Source organism: Oryza brachyantha, chromosome 1, assembly GCF_000231095.2.
Source record: "Oryza brachyantha chromosome 1, ObraRS2, whole genome shotgun sequence".
In the NCBI taxonomy this organism is placed as follows: domain Eukaryota; kingdom Viridiplantae; phylum Streptophyta; class Magnoliopsida; order Poales; family Poaceae; genus Oryza; species Oryza brachyantha.
Genome location: NC_023163.2, coordinates 26,253,825 through 26,277,181, shown reverse-complemented (window position 1 = coordinate 26,277,181; position 23,357 = coordinate 26,253,825). Strand labels below are relative to the sequence as shown.

The window sequence follows — 23,357 nt, the reverse complement described above, 5'->3', positions numbered from 1 at the left end:
TAACATAAAATCAGAGGGATATTATCACTGTGACATATAGACCCTATCACTTATGGATCCACTTGTTCAGACTCTTCAAGTCCCTCGATCTCGTTCAGATTGCAAACGTAATCGTTGAAGGCTTCCTCGAATCCAAATATTCAGAGCTACGGCATGCGGATGCAAGCAGTGCAGCCACCCACACTTCTCAACTCGATCTGATCGCGACGGGCCGGAAATGAACGCGCCGAACTGGTCACTGCCAAACAAATAAACATAGTCGTCGTTCCTTTTGCTTTCCAATTAGACTCTAGCTGCTGCAGCTACGGTAGAGGCAGTATAACAGCACACACCAACACTCTCGACTTTTCATTTATACTTATACTTATATACTAAAATTTAAATATTTTAGTTTTATGTTTAGAGTTAATTACGATGTTTCTTAGTAATTTATTTTCTAGTCTTTATTAGATTGCTAAGAACACAAACATAAAAATATTATTCTAGACTATTATTTATTTTAAATGTGCCTTTTGTTTTTTCTTTGAGGCAAACAATACCCCCGTGAGAATCCGTGCATCCATTTTGCATTTGCCATGAAATGAAACCATGCAAGTTATACCAAACTAACCGGACCGCTCGCTGGATTGCATCCTTCGGCACCACGTCGATGAACTGGCAGAATGCAAACGGACGAGCACCGGCCGTGCCACCAAAAGCACTCGTTATCTTTGGACGATCCCGCTATACGTTCTTCAAATAAAAAACGGGAGCGGCCAAATCAACCGATGGGCAACGAGCTCGCGTCGCACAAACCGAACTAGCGAGGTCAAGTCAAGAGGCAATTGACGCAGCTCTCGACGAACGGATCCGTACCGAACCAGCGGGCAACCAAACTACTAAACTAAAACTAAAACTGAGCGTTTCCTCGAAGAAAATCGATCTGCAGCTGCATCCCGTGGTCTCCCGCGCGCTGACGCACGCACGGGTTATCCTGCCATGCCGGCCCGCGGTTGTTTCGTCGGAGATCGACGTGCGACCGAGCAGAGGAGGGCGCATGTTTGAAAAAAACCGCATGAAGACACCCCGATCGCTTCCCATGCTTGCTTCTTATATCGTCCAAGTTGAGTGCATTCTGCGTTCTGCCACACCGGACTCGGATTAGTCTTTTCGCAAGTTGCAGCTGCTCTTCGCCTCGTGGCTTTGGTCGCCAGTGCTTAAACATTAATTTGGAATGGTTGACAGGATGCCCAGTCCTAAACAAGCTTTAATCGGTTTGGCTACTCAACCTTCGCTAGCATCCTTTTTTAAATTACTATAGATTATATATAGAGCTGTTTTAAAAATTAGATAAATTCAATTTTCAAATTTTCCATGATTAAAGCTTAACTAATCATATGCTTAATTATCTTAATTATAATTGTTTTGCATGCGGTTAATCAGCCAAATCGATTAGAATATTTCTCGTTTTCCGTGCGGTTACTAAGACAAAATCATCCACCGTTTAAAGGTGCCGTGTCTGTTCCAAAATATAAACAATTCTAGGTTGCTTAGTATAGACTAGGGAGATATCAAAAGATTTTTTTTAGTTAATTTTTGAATTTTGAAGTGATAGCATTTGATTGGCTCTAAATTTATTTAAATGATTGAAATCATGAGAATCAATTTATATTATGGTACAAAATTTAAACTCTAAAAATATTTTTATTTTAATTACATCAGCATGCACTTTAACACAGTATGATGGGTGCGTTCGGAGACACCACTGATAGTTCGGCAAATTAGAGCACACAGAACGGGAAAATCATTAGCGTATGACTAATTAAATATTAGCTATCGTAAAGTTAATAAAATGATTAATCTAATATTTTAAGCAGCTTTTAAATAATTTTTTTGAAAAACGACACACCGTAACGTACTTACGAAGAAATGGAGGAAAAGTATTCCACCATTGGCAATTTGCAAATGCGCCCGATAGCGCTACACTATAACTGTATTCAGCACACGCGATCAATAAACCAGAAAAGGTGGGTTTCTCCGGTTGCGATTTCGTCGTCACACTGGTTAGGATTACGATATCTCGCGGCAACCGTAAAATATAGAGTAAGATCATTGACATGCAAATTCCACGGCAACTTGCAAATTTGTTTTGGGAATTGTTTACAGCTTCTTCTGGCGATGGCTGCAGGCCCCGAGCCGATAACCTCTGTATGGTCATTGCCAAGTCAATACATATTAGTACTAAACTTGTTTTTGTTTGCGCTACTAGCTATAAAGTCATTTGTAGCAGATAGAAGCATAGAACACTTCATTTGTAAAGGGCTAAAGGCCCCCTGCACTGCAAAAATCAGAAGGGTTTAATGGTGATCAGCCACAGCTGCTCGCCAGGTACCAAGCTGGAATGGTTCTTGCCCTTGCTCATCCTGGTAGCGGCGACACAAGTCCATGGCTACTCTCCTTCTGGTAATTATCAGAGCCTGCTTCTTTGTAACTCCATGCAACTGCACTCTGCACAGCTCAGATTACTTCATCATGAAACTCAAGAAATCTGTGCATAAGTACACAACACTTCAGGGCTAACACTTCCCAAATACTTTCTTAAAAAAACAGTTAGTAAAATATTTCCCATATACTTAACAACCAAATATCAAGCTCATGATCGAGCTAAATCATGACTCTGCATGAACCTTAAACTTGAAACACACGACATGAATATACACTGATACCAATCTTCTTTTCAACTAAGCATCGGTCCGTATCAAGTAAATCATACCTTTCGTTACAGAAAACGGTTCCTTACAGGGATGTGTGCATGTGCAGGGTTTCTGAGCATCGACTGCGGATTGACAAACAGCAGCACCTACAATGACGCCGATACAAATTTGACGTACGTTTCCGACAGCGGGTTTGTTGAGAGCGGAAAGAGCTACGATATTTTGTCACAGTACATGAAAGAAGCATCGAATGAACAAGAAAAAACTTTGAGAAGCTTTCCTGATGGCCAGCGGAACTGTTATACGCTACCATCCAGGTCTGGTAAGAAGTATCTCATCAGAACAACGTTCTCTTACGGAAACTACGATGGTCTCAACTCGTCAGAGAATGGTTCTCCGTTTCTCTTTGGACTCCATATCGGCGCCAACTTCTGGACGATGGTGAACTTGACAAACTGGAATCCAACAGATACGATCTATAAAGAGGTACTCACAATTGCCCCAGACAAATTCATATCCGTCTGTCTGCTAAACTTTGGATCAGGAACACCCTTCATATCTACATTGGACATGAGAAGTATGGATGATGCAATATTCCCATTTCTGAACTCTTCCGTGTCAGCCAGCTTTTTCTCGCGACAAAGATTTGGGGAAGTTAACGAATACATCACAAGGTGGGATGAAAAATCCTTCTTTTTTGTTTCTATATCAGTATATTGTAACCATAGCCACCCTCACGGTGTCACTTGTTTCTCCACTAATGTTGCTGTGGTGATCCAGATATCCAACTGATAGCCTTGATCGTTTCTGGGAGGCAGCCCAACGCTACAAATTCCCCTGGCTCAACCTGACCACCAACCAAAAAGTGTACAGTGTCCCAGGAAATGACAACTTCCAGGTGCCATTGGCCATGCTCCAGAAGGCCTCCACCATACAAAGCAACTTCTCATGGCTCAATATCACTGTGAGGGCTGGTGCCAACATGAACGGCGAGAGCCTGCAGCTTCTCCCAATCTTCCACTTTGCGGAGTTAGAAAAAACTAACACAACACGGACGTTTGAGATCTACAGTGATGATGACCTGGTGATCGAGGCCTTCTCACTGCCTTACTTGCAGGCTACTAGCATGTACCGGAGGGACAAGTATGTGAACAAGTCACGCACAACTTTCACTCTGCGCAAGACAAACAGCTCGGGGATCCCACCGCTCATCAGTGCCTATGAGGTCTACTCGCTTGTTCGAATCGTCAACCTCACAGCTGACTCCAACGACGGTATGATCAGTAATATACATACAGCAGGTTCATACGATCATTGCACACGGCAGCACCTGTTCCACAAATAGAATTTCATGAGCCAAAGACTATTATTCCCTCAGTTCCATATTATAAGACTTTCTGGTTTTACCTAGATTCATACGTGTGCTAATAAATCTAGATATATATACATTAATATATAGATAAATCTAGACAAACCCAAAAAATCTTATAATATGGAATGGAGGGAGCAGTAGATAAATGAATTAGTACAAAGTCAAAGAGAACATTTGCATTATGAAATTATTTTGCAACTTCATAAGTGAAAGTATCCATCTCATTTAGTAATCATGCAAAAGAACAGTCTCAACAAATATAGCAACTCATCTATTTTGTTCACATTTCTTTCATCCTTTTGTTTATGTAGTTGATTATATGAACGAAATCAAGAAGTATTACAATTTAGTAAGAAACTGGAATGGAGATCCATGCTCCCCAATAGAGTATTCCTGGAAAGGTTTGACTTGTGACTACGCTGATGGTAAACAAAATCCAAGGATCATCAGAGTGTAAGTACATAACCAAACTGTCAACTGTATACATATTCTGAAAGCAAAACCTTGCATGCCATTATGTTTTTAAACCTTTGGAGTTAATACATTTCGCACTAAATACATTTTTATCTTTATTTTTGCCGGGTCGGCCGAATACATTTTTATCTTTAAATATAGTGTTACAGGGATGCCAAGTCACATGTATTATTGCCTTAAGATGCCATGACCAAATTAGTCTGATTTGTATCGAGATGTGTTTGTTTGCAGTGATCTGTCTACCAGTGGATTAATAGGTGGATTGCATTTATCGTTCATGAAAATGGAATCACTGGAGCACTTGTAAGTGTTGCCTACCACATAGCATCCAGAGAGCTAAATGACATTATTTGGACATTGTTGTGTACACTGAACACCAAAACATTTATAGGGATTTATCAAATAACAACTTGACGGGTGAGATTCCAGAATATCAACTCAACTCACTCCGAGTGCTGTAAGTTTCTGATTAAATATTTAGCTGATGATATATATTTTTAGATGAATGAGTCACTTAACTACTGTTTTCAGTGACTTGAGAAATAACCAGCTCGATGGACCAATCGCAAATTCTATTCTTCAAAGGGTTAAGGCCGGTCAGCTTGAATTAAGGTTTTGGAACACTCCCTTGCATGGCTCCTCACTTGACATATAAAAACTACAAAAAATATAGCCGAAAGGACAAGACCAAAACCAATACTGGTTATCATAGAACATATCAGTCAATTTAGGTTCATAAACAACGTGCCCGCATCATTAAAAAACAATTGATAAGCTAATTTACACGCAGTATCCTCTACTATAAATGCTCTAGCATCTAAATGATTTTCAACTAAACACGGACAAAATAACCTATTAGCAAATGCATATGCTTTAGATACCATGTCATAGTTGTTCTCTTTAAATTAAAAATTTCCCAGAAGTACTAGAATTCAGAAGCATATTATGATCATGATTTGAAAAGGCTGCCATAGCTAAATGTTTTTCCCAAGATGATTCTATTCGATTTTATCTGACTAACTAATAAATTGACTAATGGTATTTTAGACTAGAAGGCAATCCCATATGCTCAAAAGTCAAAGATAGGTACTGTGGAAATAAGAACAGTACACCTACCGTGCTCATTGCCGTGATAGTTCCTGTGGTATTCATCCTACTCCTAGTACTAGTGTGTATCCTCTGGAGGTTCTGCTGGAAAGGTGAAACGAAACATTAATCTCTAAATTCCTTTTGAATTATTGCTTGTTTGGGGTAGATTAGTAGTAGATGTACTTTCATGTAAATAAAAACTGAGACTTTGTAGGGAAATCAGGAGTACAAGAAGATTATTCTATATATGAAGAGGAAACTCCATTACATATCGACATCAGACGGTTTACATACGCACAGCTAAGGCTAATAACTAACAATTTCCAATCAGTCATTGGAAAGGGAGGTTTTGGCACTGTTTATCATGGCATACTGGAAAATAACGATGAAGTAGCTGTTAAAGTGCTTGTGGAGACATCAATAGCAGAGTCAAAAGACTTTCTTCCCGAGGTATTATACATCAACACTAATTAGGACAAAGCTCTGTTTACTTCAATGTAAAGTAGATCAGGTAAGAGATAAATCTGACTTCAGCTCTACATTGTTTAAAAATGATATCTCTGCTGCAGGTGCAAACCTTGTCAAAAGTGCACCACAAGAATCTTGTCGCTTTGGTAGGATATTGCCAAAATAAGAAGTGTCTTGCACTTGTTTATGATTTCATGCCTAGAGGAAATCTTCAACAGCTCTTAAGAGGAGGTTTTCACTTTTTACCTCTTTACATTTTTTTAAGAAAAAAATTCTATCAAGTACAACTGACTTAAGTAGTTAAGTAATATGGGTACAAATTTCATATTGTTATGGCCAACAATATTTATTTTAATTTTCTACCTCTGACTCGACAAAACTGAATCCTTCAAACCTGAAATAACTTCCAATAGAGAAGAAGTGGGTCAATTAAGGGTTTAAAATGGGGAGCAACTCATAGGCATAAATAGCTTTTACTAATTACTGGGAACAAGGTAATTTTCAAATTTTCATCAATAAATTATTAAGTGTCTAGCTCATGAATCTTAACGGCATAATCAGTTAAAGTTGATTCGACACTGGGAAAAAGGAAAAACTCTGCAAAAGAACTAGTTAGGAATTGAAATCCAGTGTCAGTTGTTCATGTCACAATCGACAAGCCAATCACTGCCATTGTATGGTCATAAATATAGCGAATTAGTAAACGAGATTTTCCTGTCTTAGAATGTAATGAGAGACCACCTTCTGCTAATTCCATTAAAATTGGATGTGCGGCAAGGAGGTGAGCATAGAATGCTGTTAAGGTTTGGCTGCCTAGACAGTTATCAGTACAAGCTAATACTATAGATAGACAGTTGACTAATAAAAAGGCAATCGTGAGGTGTTGTATTCTTCAAGCTACAGGTTCTTCTATTCACAATAGCCATAAATTGTAAAATTGTACATATCTTAGCAGCATTGAGGAATTAAACAACAACCCGAGTAGCGGACAAATTCAAAGATACTTCATTAGATGATCAATTATTCAATTGTCCCTCAGTATGTTGAAATTTATAGGTGCTCTATCAAAGTGAAGGAAAGTCGTTTCCTTTTAAAGTTCACAGTGTCTGCTTATACAACATAAAAATATATACATGAACTTTTATTACACCCAACTGTTGTTCCTTTTTTTAAAAATATATATTCATCCTTGATATCTTCAAATTTTCCAAAAGACAAAAAGTTATTTATGTTACCATGCACATATTGAATGGACTTCCACAGTGCTATTAATTTGTCACACTTCGATGCAGGATATGACAGTAGTTTGAATTGGGAAGAGCGACTTCACATTGCCCTTGATGCTGCACAAGGTCTACATTTTGAAATACACATCCATCTTTTTAGTGCATATGTGTGTACATGCTGTGTTTAAAACATGAGTTTCAATGGATTATAGGACTCGAGTACCTACATGAATCATGCACCCCATCAATAGTTCACAGAGATGTGAAGACACCAAACATCCTTTTGGACAAGAATCTGGTGGCCAAGATATCTGATTTTGGGCTTTCACGGGCATTTAATGCTGCTCACACGCATATATCTACCGTTGCTGCTGGCACTCTTGGCTACCTTGACCCTGAGTACCATGCTACTTTCCAGCTTACTGTCAAGACAGACGTTTACAGTTTCGGAGTTGTCCTATTGGAGATTGTCACTGGTCAACCCCCGGTATTCATGGACCCTCAAACCATCCACCTGCCAAACTGGGTGAGGCAAAAGATTGCTAAGGGAAGCATTCATGATGTGGTGGACAAGAAGTTGTTGGATCAGTATGATGCCTCTCACCTACAGACTGTGATAGACCTAGCCATGAATTGCCTCGAGAACGCATCAATTGATAGGCCAAGCATGACCGAGGTTGTTTCTGTGCTTAAGGTGTGCTTGCCGGCTTCAACCGAGAGACAATCGGCGACTTCAACCCCTCGAAAGAAGAACATCATGGATGCGGAGATTCCAAGGCAGTTCCAGTTGATGATTTCTGGAGCTACCACAACAAGCTACGAGGGCAGCTCCTTTCAGTCCGGTTACACCGGTGGGGTGTCAGAAATAAGCCACATTTCTGGACGGTAAAAGGAAATGCTATTTGTACTAGTAGGAGATGGTTTGATCATTTGCTTGGGCCATGTCGTTGTTGTTTAACAGTGGATGTGTGTTTTGGATTTAAACATTTTTTGTTGAAGCCATTTGGGACACTAGACCAATCTAAATCTCAAAGCGGCACCTTCGGTAGCAAAGTAATCTGAAGAACAACCTGTATATCTCATTTTATTTTCCAAATAAAAGGGGAAGCACTCGTGCTTCCCTATATAATCCTCCTATACCTCACTATGGAGAATACAATCAAATTGTGTTTGCAGCTAAAAATTGAGTCTGCCTTTCAACTACCCATGCAATTTCCCTTTTATCGAAGCCATGAAAAATTCAAGATCTGATCCTTACCACTTGTTCAATAGTTTAGTTGCTTGACTATTCTATACATTGAAAACCTAGACTCGACTCACGATATAAACATCGCATAATAACCTGGACGCCAAATCTCGAAAGGGGACGAACGAACGAACGGGTGAATGCAGTAAGCGTAAACGACGTTATGAGTGTAATACGCACCATTGCCGTCGCGTGGGCAGGCGCTGCTGCCACACTCCCCAGTCCCCCGTCCCCAGCTCCGCCGCCAGGTGCATGGTCGTCGTCGCCGCCGACGCCGCCGCCTTCCAGGCCCAGACCCCGTTGCTGCAGCGGAGACAAACCGCAGGGCAGCGAACCAGTTTTGTAGTAAAACTTTGTACCCGCATGTATTAATTCTTAGACCATCGCTTTAATAGGCATATAGTTACGTTATTTTACTATTTTTTGTTATCTTTTGCAAATACCGAATAATTCTGACCCATCTTTTCGTCTTTGTTTATACTTATAGATAAAATTTAAATTTTTAACTTAAGTTTATAATTAATTTAGGAATTTTTATTAAAATTTATTTTCTAGTTTTGGTTTTTAAATCGTTAAAAATACGTATATAAAAATTCAAAGTTTTAGGGTGACATATAGTACGTACCATTTTTCTCCACCCCCAAGAGGGGGTGAAACGTACGACGACCTAGGGAAAGAAGGGACCGGATGCAAAAGAACACAAGAAAGGGATAATTTGTTTATTTCATACTATTAAACTTTTTTAAAAAAATAGAGTTGTGTTTGAAAATAGGATTAATTAGATTCATACCATTATAAATTTGATAGTTTTGATATATACCGTTATAATTCAACTAATTATAAGGATGTTATTATAATTTCAGAACTATTAAAAATATGCCACTCCATACCCTTTTGGTGTATTTTTTTAAAAAAAATTAGACCATATTGTCCATTTGTTGTTTACTGCGCTCTTGGCATGTGCTAAGGGCAATTTGATCCAAAAATGACACATCTGATTTCTTGTTTAGTAATTGGCTGGCGTTGGTAGTTATAGGTGGCCATGCGGCCCGCTCGATACGACACAGCCCAAGCACGGTCGTGCCCGTGCCTACTCTATCGGGCTGGCACGGTCTAATAACCACACCGGGCCGTGCCATGTCGGCCCACGAGCTACACTGATCGCCTAGGCACAGACCAATAAGCGGGTCGGCCTGGAAGCACAATGGACCGAAGCGTAAATAAATCTACAATTCCTCCCTTACCTCTTTGGGCTGCGTAAATAAATTTATTTTTCGTCCCTTTTTTGGTTGTGTCTTTTATAGCTAAAATAAATCTATTTTTTATACCTCCTATATTGGGCTAGGCCTTATATAACTAAATTAAGTCTATTTTAATTCCTTTAATTTTTCTTTTCTATCGGGCCGTGTTGGGCTGGCCCACGTGCCAAGGCAGTGGCCTAGGCACGGCCCAACGGTTGGGCTAGGTTGGCCCGACCCCGATCATCGTCGTGCTGGGCTGTGCTCGGGCCAGACCAAATGGCCATGCTATGGGTTGGGCCTTCGGCCTCGGGCCATATGGCCATCTATATATTGGTAGTATAGAATTAAAAAAATTCCAAGAAAAGGGCGTGGCCTGTGGCCTGTGGGCCTCGGTCGAGGTGCCGGACCACTAGCGGCACTGAAGAAACTCATGGGCCGCCTAAGCTGCCAAAGCACGTTGGTTAGGCGTCCAGCCCAACATACAAAAGCGAACGGGTCCGGCTGAATATTCAAAGGATCAATCAGAACTGACGGCCCACTTCTGCTTGGTTAATCAACCCTAACCTCAAAATGACCCTTTCCATCACTACCAATTCAAACGGCGTTCTCTATTCGATTTCCTACATTGGTCGAAGCACGCAACCACGTCTCTTTAGAAAAATATAATCACTCCATTTGGTTTAAGAAAAAAACAGTTGGATACGGTTATTAGTTTATTTTTAATCGTACAGGTCTGTGAGGTCCTAACAGTAACCGTAGTTATGTAGTAAAATCCTTATAATTAGTTGACTTAGATGCTTACCAACTTCAAAAGTTCTAGAAAAAAAGTGAGATTGCATCATTGCTACAGAAGGATAGTGACGAAGCACAAGTTATTCACGGAACAATATTCCTTTCAGGATTTTAGCCTGCAAAAAATATATATTTTGGATGAATTTTTCTAATAAAGTTGACACTTTCTTGTAAAAGTTCCCTAGTTAACTTGACATTTTCCTATAAGATTCGCAAGCGAGCTTAGAAATTTTCTTATCGAGTTGACTACTGAACTTGTAAATGCATTATTCAACCAGACAATTTAGACCCACAGTAGCTGGATACTTCGACTGATGTCATATCAGGCTAGCAAAACCAGCAACAAACTAATGATTTTGCAGCAGTAAGTAGTAACGTCATGGAGCTAGCTAATCCCAAGGACATGTTCAGATAAATTGAACTCTTCTCTCTTCTCATCGATGCATTATTAGACATGTATAAATTATGTATATGCAGGTTACACAATTGCGCCTATTTCACGATTATTAATAACCAAAGCCTCCCTTCAAAAAATTAATAACCACAGCCGTGTCAAATTAGACGAAATGATGATGATATATATAGTGTTTTTGCTGGGCTACAAAAAGACTCGTCCGCAGTAACACTTCGTGCAAATGGCGCTTTTGTCAGAGCCGTTCTGAAACCTGCAACAGTAAGATCATGGCTATCGTTTACGGTTATCTGACGAGTACAGGAGCTCGTTTGGGGCTCTTGGCCTTTCAAATGCTTCTGGCTGCCTCGATGATTCAGGTCCATGCCCAGAGTCCCGCTGGTAAGCTCCACGTCGCTGCTTCAACAGATCTATTTTTATCACACCCTTTTGCTTTCCTGTACTGTTTACATTTCTTTCGTGTGTTGGAATTGCGGGTAAGCTATTTGTTACAAACACACTAAGAGCAAGTTTAAGGGGCATGTTCAGTTTATTTCCCAAATAAACCTTACCATCTAGTGACAAATTCAAAGTTTGGCATTGCCAAAATTTTGACAAGCTTAGGATATATAGGTTGTATTTAGTTTGATAACTTACCAAATTTTGGCATAGTTTTGTGAGTGGAACTTTCTAGGATTACCAAATATTGATAATGTTATGATGGTAAGGTTAGTTTAGTCTATTACGTACCAACATTTTTGGCAATGCTAATATTTGGAATGGTTAATTCTGGTGGCAAATTGAATATACCCTAATACTAAAGATAACTTACTGGCTATAAACTTATCTTAAAGCCAACATATATAATAGGTTGGCTACTTTGCTATAGGGTTGAATATAATTTTCATCTCATATCGTTTCCTCTCACCTTTGTATTTAAAGCATTTTTTGGAGTATGTATATAGCTAGCTTTGACATATGAACCAACCTTATTTCTTTTTTATTCTCTCTTTTCCTCAACATCAGATCATAGTCAACTTGTAGTTTACTTATTATACTTGCTCTAAGTCAGATATCAAGAAAATACATTATATATCTTTCAAAAAAAATCTTTTGTATTGGAAACTAAAATGTGACAATTGAGTCGTATGTGCATAGATGAACCTACTAGCGTTCAATATTGGCGTCTATACATAGTGTAAACATGCAGATGTATTTTCAATAGAAATTTGGGTGTGATTGTTTGGTTTTTTCATAGAAAAACTAATTGGCACATTTGCAAATAACAAAATAATTTCTAATAAAACTGTTATATACGTATTCTTAGTTATCTAAAAGCGAAGACAGTAAAATAAACTACGGTGAACCCTCCCTCTAAATAAACTCTAAATTTAAAATTAAAAAAACAGAAGCGAGAAGATGAGAGTGAAAATCGTGTGTTACTTGTGCCCCGTAAGTGTGTCCACAGGAATATACTTCTTTTTAATGCTATCAAGAGAGGATACTCACTAACGTGTGCAAGCAGGTACATTTTTACTCTCTTGCCACAAAAAATAGACATGTTTTTCGTTAAGAGAAAGCTTTTACTAACAATTGTGTACTCATGTATTGTTTTTGTGATACAAAATATAATCATAAATATGCAATTTTGTATATGGAATATAACCAGAACAATTTTGTATCATAAAAACTATGGCATAGTAGAGTAATTGTTGATAAATTCTTGTCTTAACAAACAAAATACATCATCTATTTTATTTTTAATAGATGGAGTATATAATTGAAGAAAAAAATATTCAGTGGCCCCACACTAGTGAGGCGTCTTTAACGTCATAGTCATGTTTGTGTAGGCATTTAGCCTGCATTCTTCTATCTTAGAGTATTCTTAGTTTTTCCTTGTTTTTTATCGCACGGTTCCGGATTTGCTCAACGATATGTTTTAAGTTTATTATCTTAATTTTCTAAAGTAAAATTTTAACTTTATAATAGTTAATTCTATCGTTTATACCATTAAAAGGCTATCATAAAAAATTAAAATCTTTTGTCTTTCATCAAGAAAGTTTGTGTTTCCCCTTAACTTTTTTTCTTGGCTTTTTGCACGCATCTCCTTAACTGCTAAATGATATATTTTTGTAAGGTTTATATAAAAATTTATCTTCTCATCTTTTTAAGTAGATTTTGAATTTTGTAATAGTTAATTTCCTCGTTCATATTATTGCATAGCTATCGGAAGTATCGGATAATCTTTTATAAAAAAAACACAGCCAGGTGAACCAATGAACACTGGACAACGCTCCACCAGCTCCAGGAAAAAAGATCTTGCATGGCTGCACAGCTTTCTTCTCACAGCAAAGCCAACTTCAGTGTCTTTGAACCTAAGGGCTTTTTTTTTTAGTCTGAAGCTTACCCCACCAAAAGTTTGGTAAATTGGTAGTATATAATTTGAACTATTGTAGGACCAAACAACAATATGATGCTATTAAAGTTGCCAAAATTTTGGTATGGCATAAATTGACTCAAAACCAAACAAGTTCCCCAAAAACCTCCATCCAATTATCAACAAACAACGAAAGCGTCAAGCAGAGCTCTCTTACAGGTTTTCTGATGCAGGGTTTGTAAGCATCGACTGCGGATATACAAACAGCAGTGACTATGTCGACGAGAAAACGAATCTGACATATGATTCTGACGAAAGATACGTCGAGGGCGGCAAGAACTTCAGTATTCGGGCAGAGCACATGAAAGATGCTGCAAACAAGCAAGAACAAACCCTGAGAAGCTTCCCTGATGGCCAACGGAACTGTTATACATTACCAACCGACAGTGGCAAGAAGTATCTCATCAGAGCCACCTTCACTTACGGAAATTACGACGAGCTCAACTCGTCGAAGAATGGTTCGCCGTTTCTGTTTGGACTCCACATCGGCGTCAACTTCTGGACGGAAGTGAACTTGACGAACTGGAACCCATCAAACACGGTCTGGAAAGAGGCGATCACGGTCGCTCCGGACACCAGCATACATGTCTGTCTCATAAACCTGGAGTCCGGCATACCATTCATGTCGACGCTGGACTTGAGGCCCTTGCAAGACACAATGTATCCCTTTGTGAACGTTTCCACGTCCGTCAGTTCTTTTTCTCGGTTAAGATTTGGATCGGTGGATGAACTGATCACAAGGTGAGATCGAAAACTGCAGTTTTGAACAGTCGAACAGGCATCGTGGTAGATTACTGTCAGATATCAAAATAAACAAATAATGCAAATCATGCAAAGTCTGTCGTAGGATATCACATTTACAAATTGCTACCTTTGCCTCTGTTTTACTTTCTTTAGAGTATTAGATATGCAATTGGCCATTCAAATATAAAAGTACTAATAAAATACAGTGCCATGAAAAGATTTCCAATAATAAATTTTTTTGACATGATTTTTATATAATATATCTACATAAACATAGTTGCAATCAAATATTAGAAATATTGACGGTGCAAATTTGCAAGACATCAAGTAAAAGAACAGAAGTGGCACATACTTTGACCTACAAACCTTGAATTGTCCGGGCATCCTGTTATAGCTGAATCCATCGATACAATCATAAGCCAGAAACGACAGCGGTGACAATGTTGAAAGCATGATATTTACATGTGCATTATTTTCTTCCTTTTGTCCTAATCTTCATTGTCATGGTCAGATTTCCAACAGATCCTTATGACCGATTCTGGCAGAGCTGGGCCAACTACTCCTATCCATGGTCTAATATGAGTAACATTATCAATGTGACCGCACTTCCCAACATTGACATCTTCGGGCTTCCTCCAGCCATCCTGGGAAATGCTTCAACCATAATAGACAGATACTCTTGGCTCAACATCACCGTTCGCTCCAGTCACTATCTCACGACAGAACTAGAGCTTCTTCCAGTCTTTCACTTTCTTGAACTCGGGAATAATGGTTCAAGGAGAACTTTTGACATATACAATGTTGATGAACAGCAACCGCTGTTCTCCAACTTCACCCCACCGGCATTCCTAAGCTCCATGTTCCGTAACTGGTTCTTGCACAAAGGCAGAAGGGCATATTTTCAGCTTCGTAGTACCCCAAACTCACAGCTGCCGCCTCTTATTAACGCCTATGAGGTGTATTCCCGTGTCCAGATGAACGTAACCACTGCTTCCAGCGATGGTACGCAAAAACTGGCTTTACGGTTACTATGAATTTGTAAGGAACTTGTTGCATGACATACAGTAAACTCACCACTATTAATTAATATATATCATCCTCCTGAGACCAAGTCAACTGAAGCATATATTGACACCTATTCTGTGTTGTTTGTAACATTTGCTTAGTTGAATCCATGAAATTGGTCAAAGAGAAGTACAAGGTAACACGAAACTGGAACGGGGATCCATGTTCACCAAGAGAGTACATCTGGGAAGGTCTGAATTGCACCTACCCTAACGGTGACCAGAACCCAAGGATTGTTAAAATGTAGTAACATGATATTTCATTTACTTCTAATGTTATGGTCTTCAAAATAATTTTCTGATGAAAACTGCTACTATGTTAAATCGAATTGTTACGCAGATATCTATCTAACAGCGGGCTGCAAGGAGAGTTAGCAATATCATTCATGAACATGTCATCACTGGAGATTTTGTAAGTGCTGTCTACCATACACGAATTAAATGAAATTAAGTGGACATCAATGTGGTCCTAAGCATCTCAAGATATTTAGGGATTTATCGCACAACAACCTAACGGGCACCATTCCAGACTATCGAGTAAATTCCCTCAAAGTTCTGTAAGTCTACGCCAATGGGTCAGGTCTTTAGTGGATGGTATTTAATTCAAACGAGTGATTTGAAGTGTCTTTTTTCAGTGACTTGTCGAATAACAAGCTCCATGGACCAATCCCTTACTCTATTCTTGGAAGATTTAAAGCTGGTTTACTGGAGTTAAGGTTTGACATTTTCTCTTACATGGTTCATATCAAATTGAAGAAAAGACAAGATAAAAATAACTGTTGAAAAGGCAAAAGCTCAACAGAAGGTTGACCGTCACAGATTGGGGATACAACACCTTAAAGTTTAACATATAAAGCAAAACATATGATTTCTGAACTACATAATTTTTCTACTTGAGAGACATAGTGAACCTATAGTAACTATATACTACCTGCGTTTCATAATGTAAGATGTTTGACTTTTTTAGTTATAACGTTTGACCATTCGTCTTATTCAAAAATTTAGTACAAATATAAAAAATGACAAGTCATGCTTAAAGTTCTTTTGATAATAAAGTAAGTCACAAGCAAAATAAATGATATTTTCATAATTTTTTGAATAAGACAAAAGGTCAAACATTGCAACCAAAAAATTCAAGCATCTTACATTATAAAACAGAGGGAGTACGATTTACAAACCATTTAGTTTTTTCTAGAAATGACACTCAATACTATAAGAAGGCTGTTCATTTTAGAAGCAACAGGTACAGACCATAATAATAGACAGATATTTCTAAGCTACCCTTCATGCGTTTTACTGTTCTGCTTTTTTAGCTGATTTTGTTCATTTCTATTCGGCTGTAAAAATGGGTCACTAGACTAGAAGGCAATCCCATTTGCTCCCAAGTCAGAGGTAGCTACTGTGGAAACAAGAAGACACATATTTTGCTCATCAGTGTGATAGTTCTTGTGGTATCCATCCTAGTAGTGCTGTGCATCCTCTGGAAGTTATGTTGGAAAGGTAAAACAGAACACTAATCTCTGAAGTCATTTTTAATCACTAGTTGAATGTTCGTGCTTTGCTATGGATAAAAAATATATATATTATAATATTTCCTAAAATGAATAAAAGTATATTTTGCCCGAAATGTATTACCCATTTTTTGCTATAAAGAATATTCACCTTAATTTAATTTTATATGTGACTATCCATTTAGTGTTGATTGCTTCCTCATGTTAAAAAGCTTAAGGGGAAAATTTACAAAATTAACGATAGGAGTAGGTGGGGATATCAGATTCACTACCACCACCATTACCTTCTTTTAAAGGAGTATATAAATTGCAAAAGATCTTCTAAAGGAGTATAGATTGCAAAATGTGGTCACCTATTTGGTGTAAATGAGTTGGGATTTTGCAGGGAAATCAAAAGAAGATAACGATGACAATATGAATGAAGAGGAAATTCCCCTGCATATTGACATCAGAAGATTCAAATATACAGAGTTGAAGACTATAACTAATAACTTCCAGTCGATCATTGGAAAAGGAGGATTTGGTATGGTTTATCATGGTATATTAGAGAACGGAGAGGAAGTGGCAGTTAAGGTGCTTAGGGACACATCTATAGCACTATCAAAGGACTTTCTCCCTGAGGTGAACTATGACACTACTTAAATCAGATTCAGATCATTCCCCTCTAGAGTGTAAAGTTATCTGCGGTCTTCATTTAAAATCAATTTGCTAGATGCTAGTGATATCTAGAAGTCATAGCTCCATACATTATTTTGATGAATATTATTTTTACTGCTTCCACGAAAGCCTTGTTACTATGATATCTGCTGATGTTTCAGGTGCAAACCTTGTCAAAAGTTCATCACAAGAATCTTGTCACCTTATTGGGATATTGCCAAAACAAGAAATGCCTTGCCCTTGTATATTATTTCATGCCTAGAGGGAACCTATACGAAGTTCTAAGAGGAGGTTTGTATTCAATACAGTAAATTTAATATTGTTCATAAAAGTGACAAAATTCTAGAGATAATACCTATACCTATTACCTTCGTTCCATTATGTAAGACGTTTTGGCTATATCTGGATTTATCTATATATTAATGTATATTATATATATGTATATGTTTAAATTCATTAGCACTTATATAAATTTAGGCAACGCTAGAAGTCTTATATTGTAGAATGGAGATAGTAATCTATATTACTATACATGTTGCATGACCAAATAATACTTGTGAGCGTCAATTTGCTGCACACTGAAACAGGACAAGACTGTAGTTTGAGCTGGGAAGAGCGACTTCACATTGCACTTGATGCAGCACAAGGTCCACTTTTATTTTGTACCTCCTTTAGAAACTACTAAATAGCATAGATGTTGACAAACATATAAACCTTGATGCGCTGCAGGACTGGAGTATCTACATGAATCATGCACCCCGGCAATAGTCCACAGAGATGTAAAAACTGCAAACATCCTACTGGATGAGAATCTTGTGGCCATGATAGCTGACTTTGGTCTTTCACGATCTTACAGTCCCACTCACACACACATATCAACTGTTGCTGCTGGTACTGTTGGCTACCTTGACCCTGAGTGAGTTATCCTTAACTGACTGATATTAGTTTAATGCACTTCTCTGGTTCGAGTCAAGTGAGTAATGCATGTTAAAAAGAAGTTGACTTTAATACTGTTCTTACATCTCAGGTACAATGCTACTTTCCAACTTACTGTGAAAGCAGATGTCTACAGCTTCGGCATTGTCCTCTTGGAGATCATTACCGGCCAACCTTCAGTGTTAGTGGATCCAGAACCTATGCACCTACCAAACTGGGTGCGCCAAAAGATTGCTAAAGGAAGCATTCATGATGCTGTGGACAGTAGACTGATGCATCAATATGATGCCACTTCCCTACAGAATGTCATAGACCTTGCCATGAACTGTGTGGAAAGTGCATCCATTGATAGGCCGAGCATGACCGACGTTGTTATCAAGCTCAAAGAGTGCCTACCGGCAGGTACAGGTGAAAAGCAACTGAAGTCCGGATCCTACAAACAGAAGGACGCCATGGACGCTGACATAGCAAGGCAGTTTCAGCTGCTGATTTCCGGAGTTTCAACAGAAAGCAATGAGGGTACCTCAAGTGGGGTCACAGAATTAAGCTCCCCTTCCGGAAGGTGAGAGGAAATGCTTAATAAGTTATTGTTGCATATGCTTGGAGATTGGAGAGGTTTGGTAGTTTGCATAACAATGACATCGCTTTTAGGCAGTTGGCATGCATATGTTGACTTCCTTTGCCACTTCCTTTCTTGTTGTCGTCTTGTCGAATAAGTTGGTGTCCATAATCGGCACCCTACTCCTAGTTGTAATAAGTTCCAAACCATCCTAAAACGATATTGTGTCTTTCGGTTCTCTAATTTTTCTGCAAATTTTGTGGAATTAAATATTTGTCCTTCTGTCATGCGATTTCCATTCTATCACGAAATAAAACAATGTGCTACTACAGTGAATTGGGTCACCATGCGGCAGTAACCAAGGAGGGAAAAAAAAACAGGATTAAGATGGCTACGCTACACAAACACATAAAGATGAGATGAGTAACCGGTGAACGGAAAGACGGTAGAGTCATACCTAACCTACAGCTCCGGTGGTTGCCACGCCAGGAAGGCTGGTGCCTGCCCCTGCCCCTGCCCGCCGACCATCGCTCCACGCCCGTCGTCCCCACCACCAGCTGCGGCGATTCCTCCGCCCCAGCCTGGAAGCCCCACTCCGGACTCTGTTGTACCCTTGTAGGAGACTCGGGGAGCTGGGAGTGCGGAGCAAACGGACCGCCGATTCGGATGCTGTGCCGTATTGCCGTAGCAGCCAGCCGGTGAAGCGGCTTCCCTTTCCGATCGACTAGCAGTCTAGCACAACAGACACCACTAGCTTAATAACGGGGAAAGGCGACCTGGTTGCCGGACACGCACCAAGCCCGCCGCCGACTCCTCGTCCCCCGCCTCGGCGGCGCAGCTAAGCTATCAATGTGCCGCACCCACCCCCCGGGAGGGACGATGCGAAGAGCCCAGGAGTGACTCCGCAGGCCGAGACTAGTCAGGCTAGTCGGTCATCCCGCCCAATATTGAAATTGAAGGGAAGATATGGCTGCCGGCCCAACTTCCTTGTTTGGTGCTTGTTCACCACCTCCTCTGTCTTCCTTCGTCCAGCCTTTCATCTGAATATATGTAAGGAATTGTGTAATTTTTCCTGCTATACCATAATTTTATCCATATACAGAGAAAATTATCAATATCCATATCGGTATTCAGAACTATCCGAACAATATACCCATATTCGTTTTTGGTTGGAGCAGATGAAAAACTATCCGCTTTCATGGAGGGTCAACCCTTTCGTAAACTCTAGGGTATGATTCTCAGTTTCTCACGACGTCTTTCATTCCACATAAGTTTCACAATTTAATTTCGTCTTTAATCTTTGCCACCAAATATTGTATTTGCTTATTAAGCTGACTTTTCTAACTAAGTTGTCTTCAAGAAACTTAAATTTTCTTATTAAGTTCAACTTTTCTCCTGCAAGACATTTTATACGCACAATTGTTGGATGGGAGTTGCTACTTGCTACATTGCAGAGAGTCATCCAAGTGATTAGTGACGGTCACGTCGACTCCCCAATGATGGCTATAGCAGTGACGGGGGGGGCCTCTTTTCTAGCTAGGTAACGGCGTCAAAACTTCAAGAAGAAACCTATGATTTAAGTTTTGGAGTGAGCGTAAGTTTTGGATCTTCAACGCCACCGACTTGCCGCTGACCTTGGTGCCAGCATGGAACCGTAGCCCCTGGCCCGTTGACGTGGCATTGTGCCAGCGCTTAAGCCGGTTGACGCTGACCCTCCTATCTCAGTGCCAACGGGCCTATGTCCTTGCCATTTTCATGTTGAAACTTCTTGTTGGTACCGACGAATGTTACTAGGGACCTTCAAATCACTTGTCACTATGTAAACAGCATGATGAAAGACTGCCGTATCCATACAGTAGGCGAATCTTGAGGATGGTCAAAGGATGGACAGGAAGCCTTTTTGGAAATGCTACAGGGCCAATTTCGACACCTCGGTGATGTTAGGATTTCCAATCAAACCAGTCGGACAAATCTCCTAGATGCAATCTGGGTGGCGGCGGTTTTCTTCTGAGTGCCGGAAGGGATCGGCTAGAGGGCGGCACTGTGTTTTGTTTCTTTTTTTTCTTCTGTCAGCTGTGTTTTAACAGCTGCTTCTTCTCCCAGTTCCTCTTTGTAACTAGGTTTCCCGGGATTTGTATACTCTTCTATTTTGCTCTTAATGAAACTTGGGTGACCGGCCTTCGGCCATCGCGGCAAAATATGTTTTTTTTGTGTTGCATGGGGTCGTCATTGGGGATTTCTGCTATATTGACATTTTGGGCTGCAATGGGATATTTGACCATTTATCATGTGAAAAGTCATCTTTAGGTTTATCAGTTGGCCCAGGGGAAATAGTTTTTTTTAGCATACGGGTGTAGGTACACCTGTTACTTGCATGTCATCTAAATAGTCATAAAAAAATTTAACAAGATAGTTTAATATGAGTTATATCACTCCACCAACATGCAAGTTTAAATTCAACTTCTACAAGTTGTAGCAAAAATAACAAAAACAATTATGAATATGCATATAGTTAGTTTCAGTTTTGTTTGTTTTTTTTTCTACAACTTGTAGAAGTTGAATTTAAACTTGCATGTTTGTGGAGTGATATAACTCATATTTATCTATCTTATCAAATTTTTTTATATTTTTATGACTATTTAGATGACATGCAAGCACACGGTGTACCTACACCCGTGTGCTAAAAACGGTTTCCGCTATGGCAGGACACTGTTGTTGTAAGAACCAAGTCAGAGCCGATATAAATTTTATAATGTCTGAAGAAATAGTCATTATGATTTATAAGATTCCAGAATTACATTATGATAGGTAATATAATGCGATGAATTAATTGACTTATAACTAACCAACTGCAGTTCATCCTGTTTTATTTAATTAAACAAATTGCTTGGAAGTCAAAAGTTTGGAGATGATGGATTTTGACATAAGATGATCGCATCACAATCTTCGCACACAAGATTTACACTTTTAATTTACGATATCCATTTTTTGCTTGTTTAAATATAAGAGTGAAGTGCACCAGCGGTCTCTAAACTTATGTGCATGTGTTATCTAGGTCTCTGAACTCTCAAAATGCATTTTTGGTCCCCGAACTTGTCCAGGGGTGTCATATAAGTCCAAACGGGCTCTGACCCACTCCATCCCCTGACGTGGCATGCCACGGTGACGCCTACGAGAAGGGAGAGAAAAGAATAAGGAGGAGAGAGATACTGACATGTGGGACCCACATGGCACACCAACACGTAGGCGCCTCCGTGGCATGACACGTCAGCGGATGGAGTGGGTCGGAGCCCGTTTGGACCTATATGACACTCCCGGACAAATTCGAGGACCAAAAATGTATTTTGAGAGTTCAGTGGCCTAGACAACACATGCATACAAGTTTAGGGACCGTTGGTGCACTCACTCTAAATAGAACAATCAAATTCAAGTTGAGGGATTAAGCAAGATCTGATCAGTTTTTCTATTTCAGGAGAAACTAACGCTAGTTTTTTAAATACCTTTCCCTTTCCCTTTTGTTTCTCTTGAGGGAAAGCCAGTTTAATTTGGACATGTAAATTACACGTACTACTCACTAAGTTGATGGAAGATGAGTTGCAATGCTCTAGGCTCTACCTTGAACACACCTTTATTTGTGTTATTTGTTAGACGGCAACGGGTTCAATTAGGTGGGCTGCTTCTTTTTGTCTTAATCCAGATCAAGAATATTGTAGTTATCTCTCTTTTTGCAATGGGCTCCTAGGTCAGAGCAAACGAGCAGCATAAGGTCAGTGCCAAGCCGATTGGCGCTGAACTGGGACCCAAGAACAAAACAAAGTCCCTATCCAGGCCTCCAGGCCGGCGCTGAGCTGCAACTTGCCAGCACCAAGGAGGCTGGCGTCGTTGAGTTGAAGTATGGCCTGGCGCTGACCTAGGAGTCCATGGGCGGCAGCTAAAAAAATCGTTGTCTAGGCCCATAGAGCGCCGCTGAGCCGTAACAGGTCAGTACCAAGAGATCCCACAGCATGGTTCCGTCCTTTTATCTGAAGAAGGATGGTCGATGGAAGATTGTCTATTTATAGTTAAATTAACTAATATAAAGTTTAAAACAAACTTTAAAAAAGTGAAAAGATGAACCTATGTATAGATTTTCTTTTTTAAAACACACACCATTAGCTATTCGAAAAGCGTGCAAAAAAATGAGAAATAGTCTATGAAAAATCTATACGTACGAACAAGGCCTATGTCAGCCACTTGTCTAAGAGCAGGTACAATAGCAGGTTATAAGCCAGCTATAAGTATATTTTAAAAAGATAAGATGGGAGGGAGAAGAGACGTGAGCTACTTTGCAGCATGGGCTTCAAGACACAATGTGTCTATAACAGGTGAGGCATGATAGTATATATTTTATAGGTAATTATTGTATAAATTGACTATTAAATTGACTATAGATAAATTAGAGTTAATAGTTAACTATG

General features: G+C 39.4%; 2 protein-coding genes across 2 annotated transcripts; both read left to right on the top strand.

Annotated features, from left to right (window-relative positions):
- Positions 1-2,333: 2,333 nt before the first annotated feature.
- Positions 2,334-8,363, top strand: LOC102718798 (senescence-induced receptor-like serine/threonine-protein kinase). Its single transcript, XM_006646356.2, has 12 exons — positions 2,334-2,442; positions 2,800-3,367; positions 3,474-3,967; positions 4,377-4,518; positions 4,771-4,842; positions 4,931-4,996; positions 5,071-5,151; positions 5,587-5,738; positions 5,843-6,078; positions 6,198-6,327; positions 7,389-7,448; positions 7,535-8,363. Exons 1-12 carry the CDS (start codon positions 2,340-2,342, stop codon positions 8,209-8,211), a joined length of 2,781 nt encoding a protein of 926 aa, XP_006646419.1. The 5' UTR covers positions 2,334-2,339; the 3' UTR covers positions 8,212-8,363.
- A 2,919-nt stretch (positions 8,364-11,282) lies between these two features.
- LOC102718515 (putative leucine-rich repeat receptor-like protein kinase At2g19210) lies at positions 11,283-18,977 on the top strand. The gene is made up of 13 exons (XM_015834738.2): positions 11,283-11,394; positions 13,603-14,170; positions 14,685-15,175; positions 15,340-15,481; positions 15,578-15,649; positions 15,729-15,794; positions 15,873-15,953; positions 16,595-16,737; positions 17,134-17,369; positions 17,567-17,696; positions 17,993-18,052; positions 18,135-18,321; positions 18,433-18,977. The coding sequence occupies exons 1-13, from the start codon at positions 11,283-11,285 to the stop codon at positions 18,905-18,907; spliced, it is 2,763 nt and encodes a 920-aa protein (XP_015690224.1). The 3' UTR covers positions 18,908-18,977.
- Positions 18,978-23,357: the final 4,380 nt, after the last annotated feature.